Here is a 25,237-nt window from a genome sequence, read left to right on the forward strand (position 1 = left end):
TGTATAGACTCATTAGACCGAGTTTTGAAATTGGTCTTTGATAACTTGTTCCAGTGCTGTATCGGTCATCATTCATTCATTGCATTCGCGTTGAAAGGTTCACGATCGCTTGCGTGAGCGGTCATTCTTGTGAATGGTCAACTCCATGGTCAATCATTCCTGACTACTGGTCACTATTTAATATAGCCTTTGTTTTGGACACTACAGATTGCTAGTGTTGCGACCGAATCATGCGTAAAACCGCGGCTAATGACATGACGTTTTTATGATGAGATCTGCTGATAGCAATTCTGACGTTTGGGCAGGTAAATCTGTTGTCGTTTTCATTAGGCAAATACTTGTTATCATATTTATCAATCAACAAAAGGTGATTTATATGATGGGAGCCATTCCTTTTGTTTTTGATGTACGAGTACTGCAAAATTAGAAGTGCTTTATTATAATCAAAAAAGAATCCTCTTTGAGTCTGGAAGAATGTCAGTTTATAACGTTACCATGGTTACCATGCTTACAGTTAAGGTCATATCACGAGGATCTCAATGTTTCAGTTTGAGACCCTTTTGCGAAATATTTTGCCAATACCTATTTTAGAATGTTCTCCACTCTGCTTCAAAAAATGTTTAAAACGTTTTATACCCTTACATCGAAACGTTTTTGTAAAACGTTTTATATTTGTGTTTGCTGGGTTTAGAAAGTCTTTGAAATGATCACTCATTCACTCTGCTCTTTTATCATTAGAAGTAGAGACAATCTCAGGTGCAAAATGGTGACAGGAAACTACGGTGTAACATGAGGGGCGTAATATTAAAATATATCGTGCAAACTTGAAATATTTGTGCAAACTATCAACATCCCTTTAATAGCTTTTAGAGTCTTTCCATTAAATTGTGACCCCATTGAAATGACCGCCCACAACCCTGGTGACAAATAGACGGTTAATAATCCACGACCTAGCACATCAAGAAAAGAAGATGAAGAAGAAAGATAAAATTAGATGAACATCACCTTCAACCATCAAACTCGTGTTTGCATGTTGGTAGGGCTAAGTGAATATTGGATTTCATTTCTTGTGCTATAAGCTGGTTTCTTTAATAGCGTTATTGAATTTTGTATATCGCGAAAGACACGATTAAACTCGCTTGACATCTCGATGCTTGTATATATTTCACATCCATGAGGATTATAATATCTCCAAAAGAACCTGTTTTTAAAAACCACTTATAATTAATCATAAGAAACCCATTTTTGTAAACATTACTCGTATTAATTTCAGGCTTTGTGACTAGACTGACTGTCATGTTCCTACTGAGTTGGCCACGCCACGGAAAAAGTCATCATCATCCTTCGCGGCTGCGGAGCGGGCCACAACAAGATTTGTCAGTGTACATCAGTCATCATTGTCAGTGTAGTCATCTATTCTGCTTGCATTATAGGTTAAATGGGAGGTGCGTGGGAGTCCAAATCTCCTTTTGCTATCGAGGTGGTATGTATACCTAAGTTTCTAGCAGGCTCTTCCACTGGCGGGCGAAGCTGTGCCCTTGGAATCTCCCGTTGTTGGTTTAATACACAGTTGATTACAGGCTCCGTGTTTTCATATGGTGTTTGATATTTCTCCGTTTAATATTTAGCATAATCCTGCAGCTCATTATCCATAAAAGCACAGATCATGGAAAGAAAATCAAACTATTCCATACTACCTGCGTTACCATTTTCCTTTTTTATGGCTGTGAATCCTGAGTGATATATGTGACCCGGCAGCACAAATGAGCCGTAAATTCCCTAAATTGTATTCTGAGTTACGGTATAAAATGTGTACGAAGGTCGTATTCATCGGTAACTTAAGCTGGCGCGACATCTGACTCATTTTGATAGTCACAACACCAATCAATAATCCTATTATTGAAGTGGATAATACGCTTCTACCTTAGATGGCTATAGAACTTTTAATAGCTCTGGTCTTTTGTTTGCTTTTGCTAAATCCTTTTCAAGTGGTGGGTTACCAGGCATTGTATTTTGTATAGGTATGCATAGCCAACAATTAACAATGAGAGAACCTTCTTAAACCTCGTTGACTTGGGGATGATTTGAAATGACCGCCAATTATGACTGTTTGATATTTATTGCCAGCAATGTGGAAAAAGAGACGCATGTATAAATGAAAAAAGTTATAATTTTTTTGAAGGAGCAAAGTTTAACAAACCATAACCCCGCTTCTGGATATCGTTTGAAGTCAAATGATATACCATTTTTAAGTTTATGATGTTTATTTTTAAACACGAAATAAAACAAAATTGACCGGGGAGGAATTTACGGCTCATTCGCCGTGGACGGTCACATATCACATAGCAACATCAACTTTTGCTACATTACCTCCTGCTAAAGTACTCACAAGCTCGAGAAAACAATTGTTTTTGCTTTTGGCCTTCTATTATTTAATCACTCTGTTAACTTTGGAGACTTACAATCGTTTTTTAATCAAAGTAATAACATTTAATAACAGCTATTCTTTTAAGTTTCACTTATTTTTCATTGATTTCAAATGATCATAAACTTGTACTTTAGTCCATGATTACATCATAGACCAAAACATTTAAAAATTAAGAAATCGAAATTTGATCTGTCGTAAAACATGGAAGAGAGTGGCGCAAAACGAGATACGCGCAATTGCTGCCTTAAGTTATTTTTTCTTAATCAATATGTTGTAATAGTTAGTGTTATTTTATTTTAGTATTTATTTCTTTTTAAATTATCAAAAGTTTTCACTGCCATACTTACACTAATTAGTGCCCCCTAATTAGCAATAACAAACTATTTCATTACATAAAAATAACAATAATCACGTACGTGTGACTGCAGACGACAAGTTACAATTTTACTTTAACAATTCAAATATCTTAACGACCATATTTGGCATCAGCATGAAAAATGCATTAAAATGAGTACAAACAAGCCATATATTGGTTCAGTGGTTCTTGAGATAACTCATGATATTTTGAGAAAATATTTCAAAACTAATTTCATATGAAGCCTATGGCCAGCACGCAAATCATGGATATAACAAGGCAGCCATTGCATCTGTTATATTTCACATCTGAAGTTAGTCTGTGGCGTGAAGACCATTATTAATGGATGCGTAGTTTTTATGTTTTAGCTGCTTGCACGCGACCACAATAGTCTGCCATATCCCAAAATAAAAAACACCATTATCTGCTTGGCTTATTGCTATCAGATACCGCCTTTTACTTTCAGAACAGACTCACTCAACATATTTGCTTCCCAAATCAAAGTGTAGTATCTGCTATGTTATGTACACGTAGATATAGCATTTTGACTTTGTGAGCGGACTGGTTCAAAAACACCCGTCTACCGAGTAAGAAGGCAGTTATCGTTTTGTAATCTGTTAGGGATGATATCATAACTCCAGCGGCTGTTGACCACCTGTTCCGCCCGGTTCCGTCCGGTTTTCAATGTTTAGAACAATAGAAACCTGACGGAACCGGCAGTCAACCGCCGGTCGAGTTTTGATTTCATCCCTTAACAGATACGACGTTTGCACTTGAAATATAATAGCCAGACCATGCTCGATTTGATCACTTTATAGGTTATTCTAGTTTAAATTCATACACCCCATGGAAGACATGACTTTAATCTCCCACGCAGGGTGTGTAGATTTCAAATGGAGTCACCCATTCAGGTAACCCCATTAAAATTCGCACTCCCTGTGTGGAAGATTAAGATCATGTCTTGAATATTAGGTGTATGGATTTCAACTGGGAGATATGTCCATTTCAGACCAAATAAGCTAGTAACATATACTAATATATAGGCTGATACCATTCCATGGTTCAGCAAAATTAGTACACCATTATCGTTGGCCATACGAGTCATAACTACCAAAATGTTGGTAGTTATGATTCGTATGGCCAATGATATACAGCATTCACGTGATTCGAAGTTAATTAAGACAATAGTATATATATTCTACTGTCTACGTGCATCTTCTCCGGTACACTATAGGAGACCATTAACAAAATAAAATGCATTGTATCGCATTAATTATCAATAGCGTTCAAATATTTATTATTTAAATTGCATACGTTTAATAGCGTCAGATCAATTTTGGGATTATATTACACTGTAAAAACAGTGTTTAGAAAGTGGTGGTAAGAATGTGTTTAGAAACGTTATGTTTAGAATATGGATGTCAGATGTTTAGAAATTAAACACCATCACTGACCAATGTTGAGAAGTTTGACACATGATGTTTAGCTTGTAAACATGTTTACAAAGTGGTGGTAAAATTGTGTTTAGAAAAGCGTTTAATCGCTAAACACTGTTTTTACAGTGTACTTATATTTTACGGGTGCGGATAAGAACCGGTATGAGCAGCAAATTAATGCGGAATTAACCAGTCATGTTAATCAAAAAGTCATAAACATGTTTTCACTGTTGTGTTGTGCCATACTTTTATGTTATGTTGTTTTTGCTTTTAACATATATTATTTATGTTTTTCGTAAAATGGTTTTTCTATATTTAGAATTTCAATTTATCACACTGCAGTTCTCGCGTCGTATAGCTTTCCGTCCATATTGACCTTGTTGACGTAAATCTCACAACGTAATAAAATTTGAACTTGAACTTGAAAGTGAAAGAGGAACACGGAGGATGTAATTTTGTTCAACATTTCATCTAACCACCGCATCCGTAACTTGACCAAAATGTCTTAATCTACCAATATTACCAATAACAACTTCCATTAACTTTCAGCTGGATACAATCATAGGATCTGTGACACAATGAAGATGTCTACTGCTGCGCTAAATAATTTCATAATTATTAAAAATATTATAAAGTAATGATTGGTTTAAGATTACACAGTGTGTAACTTGTTGAGGTTTTTCGCAGAACTCGGAAGTGGGTCTTTTAAAATGACATGTTTGAAGTTGAATGCGTTTATTATAGTACCTTTTTAAAACATTCCGTAAGTAGAATCGTCACATATTTTATGCATCCTTTCAAAAGGGAGAAAGCCATCATTTAAGGTTAGCAACTAATTTAAACTGTTGCGATTTGGTAGTTCACAGCATCTTGTCAATGGTAGTGAGCTTTGTCAAAAATTGCATTGATCAGTTCATAGCGAGCGTGTAGAAGAATTCAAATATCACAGATAAACTTTTGTAGGTCCTGTGGTTCTTGAGTTATGTTGTAAAGAGAGTTGAAACAACGATACTTTTGTAAAACGAACATAACTCATTAACAACAATAAATCAAGCACGTTTTCAAAGTATATGATTTGTAGAATGAACTTTTGCAAAACATCAAAGTGTAATTTTTTAATAATACATAAATAATGAAAATCGGCTTTTTTTTGGCTGCTTCTAAACCATCATCTATATACACACATATTAAACATATTAAATCCGCTTCATATTTTGCCAAAATAGTTCAAACATGTAACCTAAGTATGTTTGGTATTTTATGCCCCACTTTATAAATAAGCGCAATCATCATCAAAGAAGATAATAACGTAAATTGCTTTGTTTATTTAACTCCAAATACTATATAAACATGATTAAGTAGTTTCTTTCATAAAATATTTCAAAACGTCATTGATGTATGACATTTTGAAGAAATGTGTCCTCGTATCCGAAAATTAAGTAAGATAGCACAATGGACGTACTTACTATATTATGGAGCTTTGTGTTCCACAATTTACATTTTTAAATGCTAGTATGTGTCTGGACTAATAAAAATCCCTTTAAAAGGGAGAGCTTGGCCATAGATTACCCAAACTCGATTTTCATTATTTAAATTAAAATATTATTGAACATTCATCATGTTCATACACTCCTAGATAGACTGAGATGTTGATGCGTCTTATCAGAGAACATCTTCTCTGGTCTAATTGCACCCCCCCCCCCCTTCGTGGCTCGTGCATTAGACGCATCAATATCTCAGTAGGCCTAGGCCCTGCGCGTGCACATTTTGTACAATTTCACTCCCAACAAGTGATACGTATTGATTAATCTATAAATAACACTTTGATCTTTTGCAAAAGTTCATTCTATAAATCATGTACTTTGAAAACGTGCTTGATTTATTGTTGTTAATGAGTTATGTAGCCTATAATGGTCCTGTGGTTCTTGAGTTATGTTGCAAAGAAGGCTGAAACAACAACACTTTTAATTTGTAAAACGTACATAACTCATTAACAACAATAACTCAAGCAAGTTTTCAAAGAATATGATTTGTAGAATGAACTTTTGCAAAACATCAAAGTGTTAATGTTATTTTTCAATAATATATTTTTACTGCTTCGACCAACAATACCTAGTCTACCCTATACACAAAATGGTTTGATCCGAGTGAAAGACACACCCCTCCTCATTTGTTCAGCAAAGAGGTAACTGTACTTTTTAAATATAAAAGGCAATAACTGAATAGGATGGATATTTGTATATTTTCAGCTCTTGCAAAAAGAAGAGATAACACATATCCATATTAAATTGTATATAGATTCGTACACAATTGCTGCATTTTACCAAATCATAAATGACTAAATTTTGACAAATTCAAAACAGGGGGTAAAATATTGCACCTGTTTATGATTACTGGGAATTCTTGGTACTAACACCATGCAGTTCAGATCATGTGTTTGTCTAAAAATGTGTTTAAATTCTCTTTTAGAATTTATATTATACCACATAGTATAGTTACGAGCGAAAAGGGGATAAAACTTTGCAACAATTCAATTGCAACAATTATCACAGGCACGCACAGTATTATATCTTTAACGAAATAATATGCAAATGATTTGACTCATCTGAAGTTCGATTTATTAGAATAGCTTATAGAATTAACCAATAGTGGAGTACATTTGAAGTATTTTTTTTAATTAAATAATATGTTACTATGGTTGCATATCGTCTGCATGCAACTAATCGGAGTTAATTCCATTCAGTTGCCACTTCTGTTTATACATTCTATATCAAAACGACTAAACCCTCTCCCGTCAAAGTCACTTAGATAATTATCATTTAAAAGCAGATAAACAAACCAAAATAGCCAGAATTTCGAAATGTAAAATTTGCATGATGACTATATAATTATATAGAGCTACATAGACAATAATCATCATCAAATAAGCACAAACAGGCCCAGTATTTTTAGTTGGTCTCTGAAAATAGTCATGTATATTATTAAACAGTGAAACTACAAGGTTTGTGTTTACAATTTTACAGGGCGGTGTTAAAAGGCTCCACAGGAAGGTTGACGACCAGCAAAATATGTAAGTTCAGAACCTTTCATCGTTTTCATCAACATACCACAGTGAAAGATACAAATTAAATCTACCTCCACTGGATAAAGGGTATTAAACGGTACTTAGTAATTCATTATTTTATACTGAAATACCGGCTTATTTTTAACTCAAAATTAATGGGGTAATCGACAAATAAAAATGAACTATTTTTGGTCAATGCGGGAGATACATTTTGCTCATGTTTTCTGAACTTTCAGAGTCAAATTTTATGTTCTTGGTTTCTCTCTTTACCATGTTTACAAGATGGTATTTACATTTTAAAGTTGTGCACATCTGCTGTTTGTTAAATCGAGGATTGGGTACAAGAAAGGCTTAACTGCAATAGCTGCCATATAGCAATTTGCCCATTTCTGCATTCTATAGTTTTACACATATGACACCTGGCAGCTATTGCAGATAGATTTTTCTTGCACTGCACCCTCATAATACAGCTGTTCAAGTCCATGGTTCATCCATGTGAAAAAAGAAAGAGTTTACTATCATGTACTTTTTGAGGAGAATTCGGCATTATACCAGCGGAACCGGTACAACTTTGAAGATGTTAAAAAACATGTAAACCATGCATCATTACATTGTCTCACACAAATCATCGTGATCATAGGGGAATCCGAAAGTTCATATTCGGCTCTGTAAAAACTACTTTCAATAGAATATTATTTAAATATGTAAGGAAATTACTAATAACAACAACATTAAAGTCGAGATCAATTTTATGACGGAAAACTCAAATGCCATTCTTTGTAGTTTTCTATACTTTCAAAAGACGTTAGTATTTTAACATTCGCAATGAGCATGGTCTTATTTTATTAGCCCTGTCAGGGGTGCGTGAAAAAAGGGGGAATATCGTGGTGATGAAAAAGAAGCCTTGTTTACCGTAGGTTGGTTCACGGGGCTGGTTCAATTCAATTCCATGTATGGCGTCAAATGAGCTATTCCAGAAAATAGGTGCACACCCCCTATAGAGGAGTAAATTTTCAATCAAAGAAATGTCCGGATTTCCAAGTTTGCTTTCTGAAAACGACTGGATTTCCAGTTGCCAATGTTACTGGGAAAAGCTTGGAAATCCAATCAAATGAAGGAAAAATCACGGAAATGTTGAAAATGAGCTCTCATATTGAGGATTTTTGATTTTAAACTATTTTTCTGCCGGATTTTTTTTGCCTTTGGGCACTTAAAAAGTCTGGATTTCCAACAGTCATGACAGGACAAAAAGTCCGGATATCCGAACTCCTCTATAGGGGGTGTGCATCTATTTTCTGGAATAGCCCAATATCTAAGAAAACATATTAAAACTAAAGGGTTCATAAGCTGTCCTGTATTCTGCGAAGGCCAGTAAGAACCATTTTAGACATGAAAAGGGTTCTGTAAGTGTAAGGTAAAAATCACTGTTGCAATTTTATAGAAACCTCCACTTGAATTGAGTTGTCCTGTGACTGTAGAACCCCCAGAATATTTTTATTCGAGTTCATAATTATATAGGTGACGAGGTAAGATCAATGTACTCCCAGAAATGTCCTATCTTTCAAAAGTTCAACTAAATTTGTCCCGTGCAGAAACTCGATAAAATTTCACACAAATCATCAACATTTGTTATTGTAATTATGGTAATCATTGGTAATTATGATAACAATATTGTGACAATAAGTCCTATTGACAGCCTTGCGATATGGACAACTACGGATAACCTTTTAAAGACTTTTAAAGCTCAAAATTTATTTTAGGGTATTTAAAGGATGATCCGGTTAGATTAGGGACAAAATTGAACTAAATTTGACATCGTGTTGTTGGATGGTAAAGTAATTTTTAACCAATTGACAGCAAAGTTGTAAAACGGTCTCTGCTTGCTGATATTTATATGATTGACCGGTCATGCAGTTGAAAGAAAAATGGTGCATAATTCGTAATTAATTGTGAGTGCTACTATTTTTGTGATATTAATTATGACCAGAGCACTTGTTCAGAAGTATTTGTTCAGAAGTATCAGAACCCGGAGGGGGTTCTCCCTGGTTGAAGGTATACGGGGATGTGCCACAGTTTTGGAGTACCTTTTCAGCAATTTTGGTATATCGATGGGTGGGTTTTCAGTGGAGACCAATGCGCCCAATTGAGCACATTAAGGAAAATATGCCCCTTAAAGCGACAAATTAGGGTGCATTTTGGGGTTTTTTTGTGAGAAATTGGTGCACTGATGGGTGGCAAAAACAGCAAAAATTATAGGTATAGAGAAAGTCAGCATCCGAAAGTCTGCGTGGCACATCCCCGTAAATGTTTTTTCGAAGACCCCCCCCCCCGGGTATCAGAAGACCAAACCACGCAATTTTAGATGAATTATTTGAAGATTAAAAGTGGTACTTCGAGCTTCGTGATCCACAACACTTTACTTCAGAAAAATATTTTTCAGAAGTATCAGAAGAAGAAACCACACAATCTTATAGATGAATGATTTGAAGATAAAAGTGGCCCTTTGTGATCCACATCACTTCGTGACCCCCATCCCCCCCACCCCACCCCACCCCACCCCAACTTACTCTTTTGTACTAGAAGATCTAAATAGTTGTGCATGTCCATGAGCTTTCTTGTATCGGTCGTTTGACTAAAAATGTGTATTTTCTGTCTGTAGATTATTTTAAACAACAAATTACGGATCTGTAAACAGACAGAATTTACCGTCAGCACATGGACTAGTAATATGTAATTATACGCATCATCATCAGGCGACTACGAGCTTTCTACTATTGCGATCTTGGGCAAGCAGCGAAACAATATTTTTTTGGCTGCAAATCGCATTCAACATTTCAATGTCCGAATCCACAGAAATTTTGGATTTTTTTTTCGTGCATGGATATTTACTGAACCGTACCCTAAATACCGGATTCTTAAATCACGAAATGTCCCTTTAATCATATTGACCCATTTCTGGTTATATTCTCAGAACTACCAGTATAGGCATCGAATCTCGTGTCAGTATTATAGACACATCATTAACAATAACATGCACTTTTCCTCGATGTTCGAGTACAAACAGATCTCTTTATTCACAGTTAATTTCTGCACTTTATGAAAAACGTGCAATGGGCCTTTTATTTTCATTTCTCATTTCATTATTTATTTAATATCATTGCTATTATTTGTGATATCAGCACATAATTTTCTAACCAAATAGCTTGTCACAGTTTGAGGTTAGTCGATTTATACGCATGGGTCATCCTTTTCAAAAGGCACGCTCTGTTTTGTCAAAAGGGTTTTCAAAATGAAGTGGAATTTGGTAATCATTTTGGCAATTTAAGCCCAGCAGCGACACGAGGACTACCTTAATGCAGACCAAGGCAGGTAGATTGGTCTTTTTGCATTTGCATGCCCGTAGAAAGCTAATAGTGGGCAATATATAGTTAAAAATTGTATGCATTTTTTTTTAAATAAAATGTAAAAAACAAGAAGCACGAGTTGAATGATTTTGCAATTTAATCGTGGGTCTTGTTGAATAAAGACAAATTAAACTTTAAAATTTAATCATTGGTCCTATTTAGATTGTCCTAGAATTGACTTGATGTCATTTATTAAATTATTTTAGTGATCGTTGCTTTCACAACACCACTGTGAATTCCACGAAAATGGCGTTGGATGGTCAGACCCCGGCGTCCGACGTGATGGTACTTAAAACCATTGAATACTAGGCTTGTTTGTACTTATATTTCATTATGTTTTCTCCTATTTAGCTGTCAACAGGTCCTTGTCAACAGGTCAATGGTCACGAAAATTTCACTTTTTTTTACTATCTTTTTTTTTATCATTTTTTGTTTGGGTGAATATTTGTTTGTTGGGGTGTTGTTGTGTGTTTGTAGTGTTTGTTTATTTGTTTGTTTGTTTATTTGTATATGGACCTGTTGATTCATATTGTTCACATTATATGCAAGCACGGGGTTAATAATTTTCATAATAGGCCTATAACAATTAGGGGTCAAGGACAGGGCAAAAATACCATTATTTTCTGGTTCCAAGCTATGTCGAAAACCTAGGTATACCTGGATAAAAGAAAATGAACTGGAAAGCCTGGCTCCAGTGATATTTTGCTATCTTTTTGATTTCGTCAAATTCCCATGAAAAATTGGCGTGATTTTTGTTTCATATGTGGCGTCCCTGGTGTACGGTTTATCTTAATTCATAAAACCGTATCTTAATATATTGGTTTGGGTACACAAAATACACAGAAATTAAGTTTGACAATTCAATTTGAAAGCGAACTTTGGACTCTTTTATTTCATTTATTTAATGATAACTTTAATTGAAGTAGAATTTTGATACTGGTATCTGTTGTACAATGCAATAAACAAGACAAACCCACAACATAAGTTTTGTGTATAATCGGTGTTGATTAGCGTTATGTTTACTTGAACAGGTACCTGGTAATATTTCAAACATTTGGTTGGCAGCTATTTCAAGACATTGTAGCCTTTCTCTTTAAATAATCATATTAATGATGTTCACATAATATTAAAGCATAATTTTATAAGCCAACCCCTAAGATCTATAACAAGGTGTAGCTGCAGGTTAATAATTATTTTAAACTGTTGTGATTTGGCAGTTCACAGCATCTTACGAATGGTAGTGAGCTTTGGCAAAAACTGCATTGCTCAATTCATAGCGAGTGTGTAGAAGAATTAAAATATCACAGATATACTTTTATAGGTGCTGCGGTTCTTGAGTTACGTTGTAAAGAGGGGCTGAAACAACAACACTTTTGTAAAACGTACATAACTAATTAACAACAATAAATTAAGCAAGTTTGCAAAGTATACGATTTGTAGAATGAACTTTTGCAAAACATCAATAAGGTGTTATTTTTCAATTAATATATTGATCTAGATAATGAAAATCGATTTTTAGGTTGCTTCGACCAACAATACCTCGTCTACCCTTAAGAGCTATAGAGTAGGATGTGCGCCCGGGATGTGCGCTCCGTTTTACCATAAGACAAAGCGTTGTCTTTCCCGTCTCCGAATCGCCAGGCTTGCAAAAATTGTGAATTTATGGTGAGTGACCATGCAGCTGAAGCTCATGATGATTTTAAATCATTCTGAACTTCAATAAATTATATTTTAATGACAATAACCCCCAAATAGTCTAATGATCTGTCAAATAGTCTATTCTATAGATTGGGAAATTGATTTTCAATAATTAGTTACGCCCTAATCATTAGCTAATGATAAAATCAAGACCATGTCAAAGCAATTAGTGAAGTTGTGTTTTGAAAGACGGTCGAAGTATAGAAATACTGTATTTTCAGTAGACCGGACATTATAGTACAACCACTAACCAAAACAATTTCCGAGCCTCTAGCTTTGGGTTATTCCAGTCTAAGTTCATATACCCTATGGAAGAAACGACACAGTGAGTGTGAATATCAAATGTGGGGTTACTTGAGCTTACTTGAAGGGGTGACTCCATTTGAAATCTATACCCCCTGTTTGGGAGATTATAAGGTCATGTCTTCCATAGGGGTGTATGGATTTCAACTGGAATACCCCAACCATTCTGTGGTCATGTGGTGGGTTATTTACTTGTTTGAGCGTAAAATCGTTTTTTGAATTTCAGAAATTGCCCTGTTCGTAATTGCAGTGCTGATAGCAAAACAACATGTTTACGTTACATACACTTTTGATATTATAGAATTCAATGAAATTATTCCAAATACATGCAATTGGACTATATATACGTACATCTATATCAAAATAGTGCACTTGTCGGCTGCTACATGTGTCTCTTTTTACATAAATTATTATCATAATTAGTTTATTAAGTTGCAGTTGCACACGTGAGGCCTATTTTAGCCCTATAGTTAAAGTACAAAATGTCATTTGCATGGGGGTACCATTTTGATACCTAAAAAATTAAGTTGACAAAACGCAAATTTAACATTCATATTTCGCCTATATAATATTATTCCAACTTCACGAACTTTGTAATTTCAATTTTATTGTTTCGGACTCCTTCATACGCGGGATATGGTGACTTCAAGCAAGAACTCCCTCCATCAGTTCCCACGCAAAACGTGACTTTTTTATCAAAAAATTTAATAGAACAAGATTTTTCATTTTTGGTGACGATATTTGAAACATGCATATAGGACCCTATAAAATTTCATAAAGAACAATATTTAATAATACGGGTTTTTTTTTGTCATGCTTTTTTTCAATGACGCTGAAGATTTTTTTTTTATCATAAATTTGGAAAACCAAATATATCTGGTATCCACCATTTTACACGATTCAAATAATTATGTTCAACATGGTAAAATTCCAGAAACGGTCGACACATTTCATTTTGGTGCATAAATGATAAAGCACACATACCATCACATAAAGCTCGCGTGCTCAAAGTGGATACACTCGAACATATTTCTCTATTGTTATTCACTTATTCGCCTCTTTATTCCAGTCAAAATACATTAAATTGGCTCTTCTCGTTAAAATCCTTTCACCCCTATGGAAGATATGGCTTTAAAATCCCACACAGGGAATGTGAATTTTAAATGGGGTTACTCCATTTGAAATTTACATTCTTCCACATGCATACATACATGGGTGTACATGGTGCATGTATATAGGAATTCAACTGGAACAGTCCATTCTGGTAATTTGCCATTTTCAACACAGATTCATTTCATAGCTATACGAACGATTTGAATATAGAAATTTGTAACAATAAAGATTGTAAACGTGATAAAATATATGGCATTTAGCATGATTAAGTTCGATTGTCAAACAATTGACTACCAAAAATCATGGTAATGGTTCATCTAAATGTTGTACTCTTATGCCTATGTGATCAAAATTGGTGTTGAAAATTTACCAACTTTGTTTGCCGCATAAATGGTTCATGACACAATTGATTTCAATCTTAAATATGATATAAATTAGTGTTGAAATTGACATTAAATTTCTGGCGAATTATAAGCATTGTTTATTTGTTTATTCCTTTTAGAGCATACAACTTCCACTAGGATCCACAACATGCTCATCTATCAGGGCACAATTCTTTAACCCCAATACATTTGCACATTCAGTGAATGACCTTTGAACATTTGGGTATAAAATCTCATACTCTGCAACTTGAGGTCAAATTTTGCACTCTGAGTGTTTAATTGAGGTTATTGAACTATGCCACTGGGATGAGGCCATTGTGGTCCATAGTGTTCGTCTTTGGGTTAAATACGGATTTTAGCCTTTGGCAAATGGGTGGCGACCATTTACTTATGTAATTACTACATAACTAAAGTGGTACCGTAAATGGACTATCGATAAATTCAATCCACTGCAGTCATTCCATAATCATTCCATAAACATGATATTAAGGGCTGGGGTATGAACGTTTGGACAGTATTTATTTTGGGACATCAGAGCACATCAGACATATCGAATTGCATTCTGAATACGAAGAATGTCATTCTGATATCAAATAATTTTGATTTTTTGAAATTCGCAATTTAATACACATTTTATGGCAAATCATTAAAATTGATATTTTTGATATTTAACAGTACTTGAAGTAAACTTTATAAATCTGATAATTTATGCTTAAAGTGTATGTAGATGGGATGAAAAGCCGACGATCAATTGAAAATTTTGACCTTTCGTATTGAAGATATGGATTTTTTCCCCAAAAAAAAATTAGGTCTTTCTGGGAAAAAAATCAATATCTTCAATATAAAAGGTCAAAATTTTCAATTGACCATCGGCTTTTCCTCCCTGCTACATACACTTTAAGAATATATCATTAGATTAATATAATTTACTTCGAGGACTGTTATATATCAAAAATTTGAAAAATATCAAATTTTTATAATTTGTCATAAAATTTGTATTAGGCCTATATTGTGATTTTCAAAAAATGAAAATTATTTGATATCAGAAAGACATGCTTCGTATTCAGAATGCAATTCGATAGGTCCGAGGTGCTCTCATGTCCCACAAAAAATACTGTCGAAACGCAATAAACGCTCATTTTAGATCCCTTAAATAATTATAACGCTCTTTCTGAAAGGAATGTAACACTATAGGATCCACAACATGCTCATCTACCAGGGGCACAGTTCTTAAACCCCAATACATTTGTACATTCATTGAATGACCTTTGAAGATTTGGGTACAAAAACTCATACTCTGCAACTTGAGGTCAAATTTTGCACTGTAATTTATGTAATTGAGATTACTGGACTATGCCATTGGGATGAGGCTCTTGTGGTCCATAATATAAATGTGCCCATTCACAGGTAAATCTAGCATTTTTACCTGCAATTCAGAATATATTGGAAATCGGTACTACAAGACGAAACGTATAAAAAAACCAGTATAGCCATTTAGACTAATCCTCTAAAAGTTGCCCAAAAATGTGTAATCAATGACAAATTCGACGATAAAATGCGTTTGAAATCCGATTTATTACATGGAAGATACAATAGCCATGTCAGTTTTTACAATAATCACCGTAATACTGATTTATTATATCATGTATATTATTTGAAAGGAAATAATGTACAGATTAATGTTAATAAAGGGGATGAATGGTGCAGATTTATTATTAAACAATGGGTTTGAGTAGGTTTAGAATTTTTAACAATGCGTTATGGGTTTTTGACAAAGTATGCAATCAGGGATTCTACTTACTTTTATTCTAAAATTATTAGGGACCTACATCATGTACAATTGCTAAATTGCATATACTGCAAAGAATAAAGTACTTTTTCTTCCGGTTCAAATTCTTCATCTTGTAAGTAATTCTTTTGGTTTTGGACAAACACTTTTAAATGTCGGATTTTATAAAGGTCGTGAAAACGTTTTAAAAGCAAAAACACTACAACAATTAACAATATTTTTAAAATGATGTCAAAATGTTATTGTTTATGATGTTTATTGACATAATACCCAACATTATAGGTGTATAGTCAAAGAACAAAAACAAATTTGTATCATGTTAGAATGTTTATTTTTTTAAGAACATTTTCAGAAATGTTTTGAAAGTTAATAAAACATTTTATGTCCTTATACCCTGTATATATATCCCGATAACCCGACATTTAAACGTTCTTAAAACTTTTTAAAAAACGGCATCAGCTATATGATGTTTAATACAGATATAGGCATACTATAGCCTACTGCCTTTTACGTGGGAACACAAATGTTTGCTTGAAAGTTAATCATATTTAAACTGGTTTCCAAGTTCCATACTGTTTTATTTATAACAAAATATCAAATGCATGTTTTGTAATCACAGTCTACATGGTCTATTATGCAAAACAATACCGTGTTCATGTTTGTCAAGGTGTCCTCCCGCACACTGTCCTTTAATTTCATTTAAAAGCCCTATTTCTTCAAAAACCCGTAATTAATAGAAACGACTAGATTCAGTTTCAACTAAATAGAACCACCACCATAGAAAAACAAATATTTTATATCGTGCAGGTGTGTAACTTTATAATTCATTAAGATAACTCAAACAAAGATTTACAACAATATGTTTAAAACCCTTTCTCCACTCGTAATGCTCGTGGTTGAGTACGTATTGGTTATTCCTTTCGAAGTCTGCAATCCCTGTGGAAGATTTTAGATCTGAGTATTCTGCAGAATGGAATTGGCAAGGCTTAATTAATTTGAAACCCAGCCTCCCCCTGTAAATGGCTTTACCTATTTTCTTAACTGGAGTGAATTTTTTCAAATGGAAGCTCCCAAATTGTCTATTTGATTTGAAACACATACTCCCTCTGTGGACGACTAGCTAAATCCTCCACAGTGGGAGTGAGGATGTCAAATGGAATAGCCCGTTAAACACCATAGCTCGCACCCCCTTAAGTGAAAACCCGTGTTTAAGTTGTCTTATGAATGTATGTAAAGTTTGTTGTTCTTCTCGATCGCGACTAAATATTTGTGCTAAGTCTCAGTAGGCTCCATAGCAAAGTATTAGAGAAGATTTAATTCAAGAAGGCAGTATCTAAAATAGCTGCCAGGTGTCATATGAACATTAATTGAATGCAGAAATGGTCAAATGTATATAGGGAGCTATTGCAGATAGGATATTTTTGCACCAAACCTTCGATATTTAGGGTTAACCCCGTCTTGCAGAGATGGTGGATGAATGAAAAACCAGAAATTTCAGAAATTTTCAAAAACGTTTAACTTTTGAAATTTAAAGCACTGCACAATTATTTGAATTTTATAGTACGGGCCAGATCGGCAATGGACGTTAATAATGGGTGCTGTGATAGACGAACATGATGGCTGAATGCAAAATATCAATTTAACTTTGACAATAATTAACAAACAAAGCAGATAATTAGACATTCAAATGACTATCTTGTGTACAAACGTTATGATTTAATCTTGGGTTAGTAAGGTGGCTCTGAAAGAACTGTATCGTCGGAAACTTTTATTGTTTGGGTATTTTGATGTAGTTTCATAAAATTCTTTTATTTCAAAAACAAAGCGGTCAATTGTCATAATTTTAACAAAAAAGTGATAGCTGATATATTCCTGATTTCCTCAACTATATCAGTTATTTAATTTAGTTATGTTTGGGTTAATGCGATAAACAGTTCTCGACGATACCGTTCTTTCTGAATCACCCTGTATATACCGATATAAACTTAATGTGGTAGGCCTATAGTACCTCATTATTGTTGTGGTAAATAAGTGAACTTGGTTTTAGCTTAGCGTTTGTGGTTGTAAAACTCCACAGAGAAATATATAGGAAAGAATTAAAGCATGGTTAAGATGAAATGAATCCGGCTAGCGGTCTCATGTGGAAGAACTGCGATTTTATTTTGCTATGGGGCCTGTAAAGGTGTGAACAAAAATATATATAATTGCGCAATAATTTGACATAATTATTCCAACATTTTAAAGAACGTTTTCGTCGTGAGAACCAAGGGTTTTCCCTATTACCTTAACTTGAAATACCATGGATGGTTAAATAAAAGCTATGCATGTTGATTTTAAGAAGTTTTCGAATAAATTTTGACATAAGGCCGTATAAAATTAATGTTTTGGTTCTCGTCCAGAGGATTTTCATGAATTGATGAGGGAGGAGGTGTTTTTTTTTTTTTTTTTTTTTTCAATGTAAAATTAGCATTGTCAGTAGTTTTCGGTCTTCTTCTTCTTCTTCTTCTTCCTTGTAAGTGCCTACCTCATATGTATGAGTATTATCGCACTGCGTACAGACAAGCTGTACTTATTTTTACTCTGGAACCTAGAGTAGATTGAGTGTATTTTGAAGTACAGTCAACAGTACCGGGATGATCCCCTGCTCTTTTCGAATAGCCTGTGACGTTCTTCTCCAACAGTGCTCGAGGAAACGATGAGGCCCTTTTTTTTTTCAAATGTGAGATTCTGAGGATAAACCCCTAGAGTACCACAAAAAGACTTGGAAGTGATGCTTGTTCTCTAATAAACTTATTCATATGTATGAAGATTTCATAAATCATTCCAAAGTCTAAAAATATTGAAAAATCTAAAAAAAAAAAAAATCTGACAAATCCCAGAAATTGAGGAGGGAGGGACGAGAACCAAAATATGAATTTTACACGGCCTAAAAATTGTATTTGAAGGAAATATACAGTTCTTTAACCCCAATACATTTGTACATTCATTGAATGACCTTTGAAAAGTTGGGTACAAAAACTCATACTGTGCAACTTGAGTTTAAAATTTGCACTATGTGTGTTTAATTGAGGTTATTGAACTATGCCATTGGGATGAGGCCATTGTGGTCCATAGTGATTGAAAGTCAGTAGAACAAAGATCTTCGGTCATTTGTTTATTTATTTAAATACAAAACAAAAACAAAAACAAAACAAACGAGAAGAAGATTTGTAAAAATCAGTAAAGTATCAAATTGCGAAATTATAATCGTTTTCTTTCATATTACATAACACTTATTTCCAAAAGAGCAGTAATATTTATTTTGCATTGATGTGCCGGTAGCTTACTTGATTTTTGTGCTCTTTATGTCATTTAATATTTCACAATCTCGGACAGTTTTGATTTCCACGCCTAACCATTCAACGAAACATTGCCTTTTTCAATTCCATTCAAATACTTTGCATCAATTATTTCAAGACCAGTTAAGCATGACAAAACCTATATATTTCGTAATGTACTTTCATGATTATTAATTTCATTATACAAATTGCAAATCGATGTAAATTAATTTAGCAATTACATATCCTTTATCGCCGCGGATTCATTTGAACTGTATACCTATACACTGTAAAATGGATATTTAAAAAAAACTGCACATCGTATACAATGTGTATATTGCGTAATTGTATGAAATTCAAATGGAACTGCCCAATGTGTTCGTTTGTTTAAAAGTTGAAATGCATACTCCTCTACTCCTGTGGAGTGTGGACAGTGTGGACTTTAAATGGAAACATATAGCCCAAACATAACATAAATTTGTTTGAATTTTTTTAATACACAATTGTTTAAAATGTTACCTAATCTTTTGAATTTTTACAAAAGGTTGTATAAAAATGTACATGTTTCTTGTCTAAAGACACAATGTAAGACACACATTTACTCAATTGGGACATGTCCTTCAGCAAGTCATGTCTTGCTAATCAGAAGACAAATTCGTGTGCCTCCAATCGGCTTCAAAATGACACGTCAATACTGGACATCGTGTTTTGCATGGAGACATGGCATCGTATCTGTGATTTGGATATGTCTTGCTACAAAGACGCGACGTAAGACAAATTTTGGGAGTTTGGTGATACAGTGTATAATGTCTTCAGGCAAGACAATTTGTTAAGTTTTTAAATTTATTATTTTCAATTCTTAATTTTCAGAAACTATACTAGTTAGCACTAGACAGCACATATTAGAGTGTATGTTTTCAACTGTATGCCCGTTTAAGCATTAGTGATTTAAACGGGTTATGTACACTGCTCTATGTGGTATAGCAAAACAACCATGTCATTATACATGTTAATGGTCACTTTTTAAAGGGGCAAATTTAATGATTGCTTTCTCAAAAGCATTTTATACCTACAACAGGAAGTATTCTTTAAAACCACAACCTAAACATGGACATAATTCATAATGTACATAATTGTATGGCTAGGCTTTTAAAGAAATATAACGGGTATTGAAATATTTCAACCTCAGGCCCAATGCATTTATATTTTCAATAGTACATTTTTTTCATAATAGCGTCTCCATTTCTCATGCATTAAAAATTTAAAACATGAAGTTATGAAGTGTGCTCTTGTGTTGTACATGTATGTGCTCATTTTATCTTGTGATTTCAAAGTGATTTATTAAATCGTTCTGTCATTTTTTTATTAATTAATTATTAATTGTTTATTCGCTCTTTCTTTTTGAAAACTTTTTACAACCTATACCACATTTCCCCACCAGTTTCTCTGTCTTTAAAAATCTAACAATGTTAAAAGCAACGTTTTTCCTTCTTTTATTCTTGGGTGAAGTTGTTCGTGACTTGTAAGTCGGCATTAAGATCAAACGCCTTATTCAAGTCACACCATTATACATTGCTACCAAGTATAACACTATAAAGGATAAGAAAAACATCCTGTAACTAACCTAAACTTGTAACAAGACTTACCTGAGGCCCTGTATGTGGAATTAGCGACACCACTGTGTCCTTTTTCTCCGATACTGGCGGTGGGGCTTTTGGCTTCATGATGGCTGTCTCTTTACTAGTAAAACCCCGCGAGTCTATAAACACAAAGTCCGCTGATTATGACAATAATCTCAACAATCCTATGCTGGAAGGTGATCAGGAATAAAGAAGAGAAAAAGATTGGAAAAATAATTGTAACTTATATTTCCTCGTTTGTGGGTGATGATTAATAATCTAAGTTGGTCACATTTTTTTATATTTCATAAGGTGATTAGAAATACCAATTCCCCTTTGAGAATGGGTGTATGTGTGTATAGTTTGCAGGTGAGATTGGGCTGTTCCAGTTAAAATGTATACACCCCCTGTGGAACACATGACCTTACACTGTAAAAACAGTGTTTAGAAAGTGATGACAAGAATGTGTTTAGAAACGTTATGTTTAGAATAAGGATGTCACTCAGATGTTTAGAAATCAAACACCATCACTCTGTACTCTTGCAGAAGAAGTTGTTTGTGCTATTTTTATTTATTTATTTATTTATTTATTTATTTATTTATTTATTTATTTATTTATTTATTTATTTATTTATTTATTTATTTAATTATTTATTTATGCAAATTGAAAATGAAAAAAAAAATTTATTTGACTTTTACCTCATGCTAGCATAGTCAATGCATGTATCTGCTTAAATAAATTATATTTCAACTGACAAATATTGTTTCTATCGTGAACAAAAAAATGTCACCGCTGGTGATCGAACCAGCGTTATCACGATATCTAGTCTATGGTTTTACCAGTACATGCCATTTATACAGGTGACCTCTAATGATACCTCACTAGCTCTCGAAATATGTCTCAGTGGTCAAATATATCAATCAAATTCATGACGAAGATAATGCTTTCAATTCAGCATAAAATTTTAAAACATTGAAAAGATGTTATAAAATATTGCATTTTATAAGGCATCAGTTTGACAACATATTTCAATAGGGGCCTATTATTTTTTATTGATATACTTTATAGATTCTTTAGAGAATAATAATAATTCTATTACAATTTGCCAATTCAAAATTCTCATCACATAATTTCACATAAAACATTTTTTGTGATGACACCGTTGGGAGAATGATAACAAAATGTACTTCTTTGTAGGTTATACACTGTATGAAAACGCTGTTTAAAAAGTTGTTTAAAAATCGTGTTACTCCGAAATTGTTTAAAATGATTTGATAACATAAAAAAATCTTTGGACTCCGAATTTGAGCAGGTCACCTGTACAACTTTAATATGTTGTTTAAAAATGATACAGCTCCATTTACTACACTGTAAAAAATCACTGATAACACTTAATCATGTTAATAAACACTGTAATGCGTTTATTTCTTTACATACAACAAGGAGGCGTTACATGCGATTAACACTACAACACAGGAGTATTTATTAATACCACAGATATAATACAATGGTTAAAACATATCGGGAGTGTTAATAAATAATAAATGTTGTAAACACGTTGTTTTAGTGTTGAATTGAAGTGTTTATTACTCAGTGATTTTTTTACAGTGTAAATGCATACATGACCCTTAACCCTCGTTGATGTTTAAAACTTACACAACTTCTTGAAACTTTTACCAAACTTTATGTAAATTTGAAAGAAAGCGTGTGTGTAAAACTTTAACAAGTTGTGTAATTTTTTTAAACAATGGGTTCATGATAAAACAGTATAGGCCCCTACTGTTGAAATTTTGTAAAGAACATTGACAGTGTGACTGGGTGACTGGGGTGAGGTTTTGATGAGACCTGTAGATTTTGATATGCTGCGTCGGGATGGTGCCAAAATTCGATGGCACTCAATAGTCGTAAAACTTTACAAGGGTATTGTAAAATGATTTTCAATAAAGTAACAAGTTAATATTGATAGATATGCGCAAAAATATGTGCTTACATAAATTATTATATCGAATGATTTGGAAAAATCGACTTTACAAAATAAGCCATACCACCTACAACATGTACAAAGTAGCAAAACCTGATTGCATTATAAATATATGGACAAAAATGTTGGCTTAAGGGGGTACTACACCCTTGGCCAATTTTGTGCATATTTTTGCATTTTTCTCAAACATTATAACATATTGGTGACAAGTAAGATATGTATATTATAGGGGCAAGGACTACAACTTACTGCACTGAAAATTCAGCAACTCAAGGCAAGTAGTTATTGATTTATTGATCAAATACTGGTTTTCCCTCATTTTTGACTGTAACTCCACAACTGTTGTCTGTGCTGAAATAAAATTTCCAGTGCAGTAGTTGTAGTCCTTGCCCCTATAATATACATATCTTACTTGTCACCAATGCGCTATAATTTTTGAGAAAAATGCAAAATATGCACAAAATTGGGCAGGGTGTAACCCTTAAGAAATGTCAACTTGTTGACTTAAACTATATAGACTTAAACGATTTCACACAACAATCCTTCAACAAACAACAAATTATACAAGTATTTCAATACTATTTAGATATTTGAAAGTATTACGCATTGTCAATTGAATTCTTTACATTATACCAATAGACTTGAATATAAGGCCAAGTAAAACAAAATATAACATGTATATCGTCCGGACTTTTTCAAAAATCGGTGAGGGAGGCCCTTGTTATTTGTTATTATCATGATTATGTTATTTTTTTACCGTTCATTTCTGTGTAAAATTGCATTTGCAAAGTCTTGTCAACACATCATAAAAACGGGGAGGCCCCTAATATTTTTGTTATTTCCCCAAAGCCTATACAGTGGCGTGTCCAGGGGGGGGGGGGGCTTTGGGTGCTGAAGCCCCCCGCACTTTGTTAAAAATCATGTAAAATCAGCCGTTTTTTTGGCGATTTTAGCCCTTAAGCCCCCAGCATAAATCTGAAAAAGGGGCTGAGCCCCCCGCAGGAAAGGATCCTGGGTGGACACGCCAGTGCTATACCCCTAGCTTCAAGAGAGTGTTTGCAATGTGTTTATTTATGATAAACCAATAACTTCCTAACATGTCTTTTCATTACACCAATTTTAGAAACAAAGTAAAGGAGCAAAGAAGAAAAATAACAAAAATATTTGAAAATCTCCAAAAATCAGCGAGGGTGGGGACGATACACATGTTATTTATTTTACTTGGCCTAAACTGCGTTACCAAATGGTATATATTCATAATAAAAGTATATTGAGAAAAATCATTCACGGCTCAATTACTATAGGTCACATAGGTAGACAGCAAAAACTGTCCCCATATCACACCTGCTCAAGTGAATGTCATAAAACGCTCAACTGTATTTTACTTTTTAAAAAAAATATAGTACTAAAAACTGCACGTACTTACTGGCAATTTTATGAAGCTTGCTACCATTGAACCACTGCTAGCTGCTGTTCAGTAAAATATTTCTCAAGTTAATGTAGCTCACCAAAATATGTAAACTGCAAATATGAAATCTATAAATCCGACACCATTCAAGATTGGCAAATCTACGTCAATAAATTCCTATTACCAATGATAATTGGTACAACTCATGTAAAGATAGTAAAATTTCCCAGATGAAGATTTTGTGTACAAATATAACTCCACAATTGGTAATTAACAAATAATTGACGAATCACAGATCTATTTTCAGATCATAACATCAATGTTGGTGATTCCGACTCGACTGCTAAAAATTCCAAATATCGATATTTCTGCGAATCAAGTAAAAGTTCTTCCACTATATAAATCCGTTCTGCCTAGAATAGTCTTTCATGCTGTTGGTTGAAGCTGGCATAACCAACGTAATGAAGCTCTCTTGTTCTCACAATAAAAGCAGAAAAATAAGGAAAGAATTGATTATCACGCCATTATTTTTTTCTGCAGTTCTATACAAGGTCCACCAATTTTCTATTTTACGATCAATCAACTGTGCATGCAGTCAGGTATAGTAAATGACATACGCTTTTCGATATCGCTGAATTGTCTCGTGCTGTTTCTTTCGTTGAAGTAATGTCAGTGAATGATCTTGTTTGGCTTTTTTTTTTGCCAATCGCAATGTGAATTTGTTTAACGAGAGACTTAGTGGCGGCGCTATGCTTTCCTACCAGTGTGCTGTGCTGGAGCAGTGGCGCTGGAGTTGCTAATTTGAGTGACGTCACGGGGTGGGTCTCCCAAAAGTCCCGGCTAAAAGTGCAGAAGTTAGACTCCATTTGCAGTCTTTTATTTGTAAATATTGATATTGTGAAGTCAAAGTTTGTAAATTATGTGTGTTTTTTTTCTTT

General features: G+C 33.8%; 1 protein-coding gene across 3 annotated transcripts in view; it reads right to left on the reverse strand.

The window, feature by feature from the left end:
• Nucleotides 1-24,990, reverse strand: part of LOC140139991 (uncharacterized) — a 93,024-nt gene extending 68,034 nt beyond the window's left edge. Inside the window, exons 1-2 of one of the 3 annotated variants that reach the window (XM_072161799.1) lie at nucleotides 24,318-24,990; nucleotides 20,937-21,094 (exon numbers count right to left, since the gene is read on the reverse strand). In XM_072161799.1, the coding sequence (XP_072017900.1) occupies nucleotides 20,937-21,014 (78 nt within the window). In that variant the 5' untranslated portion in view covers nucleotides 21,015-21,094; nucleotides 24,318-24,990. Of the gene's footprint in view, nucleotides 1-20,936; nucleotides 21,100-24,313 lie in introns of all 3 variants that reach the window. The other 2 variants (XM_072161797.1, XM_072161798.1) reach the window with 2 other exon arrangements.
• Between the last annotated feature and the right edge of the window lie 247 nt (nucleotides 24,991-25,237).

The sequence above is a fragment of the Amphiura filiformis genome, chromosome 18 (assembly GCF_039555335.1).
Source record: "Amphiura filiformis chromosome 18, Afil_fr2py, whole genome shotgun sequence".
Taxonomy (NCBI): Eukaryota; Metazoa; Echinodermata; class Ophiuroidea; order Amphilepidida; family Amphiuridae; genus Amphiura; species Amphiura filiformis.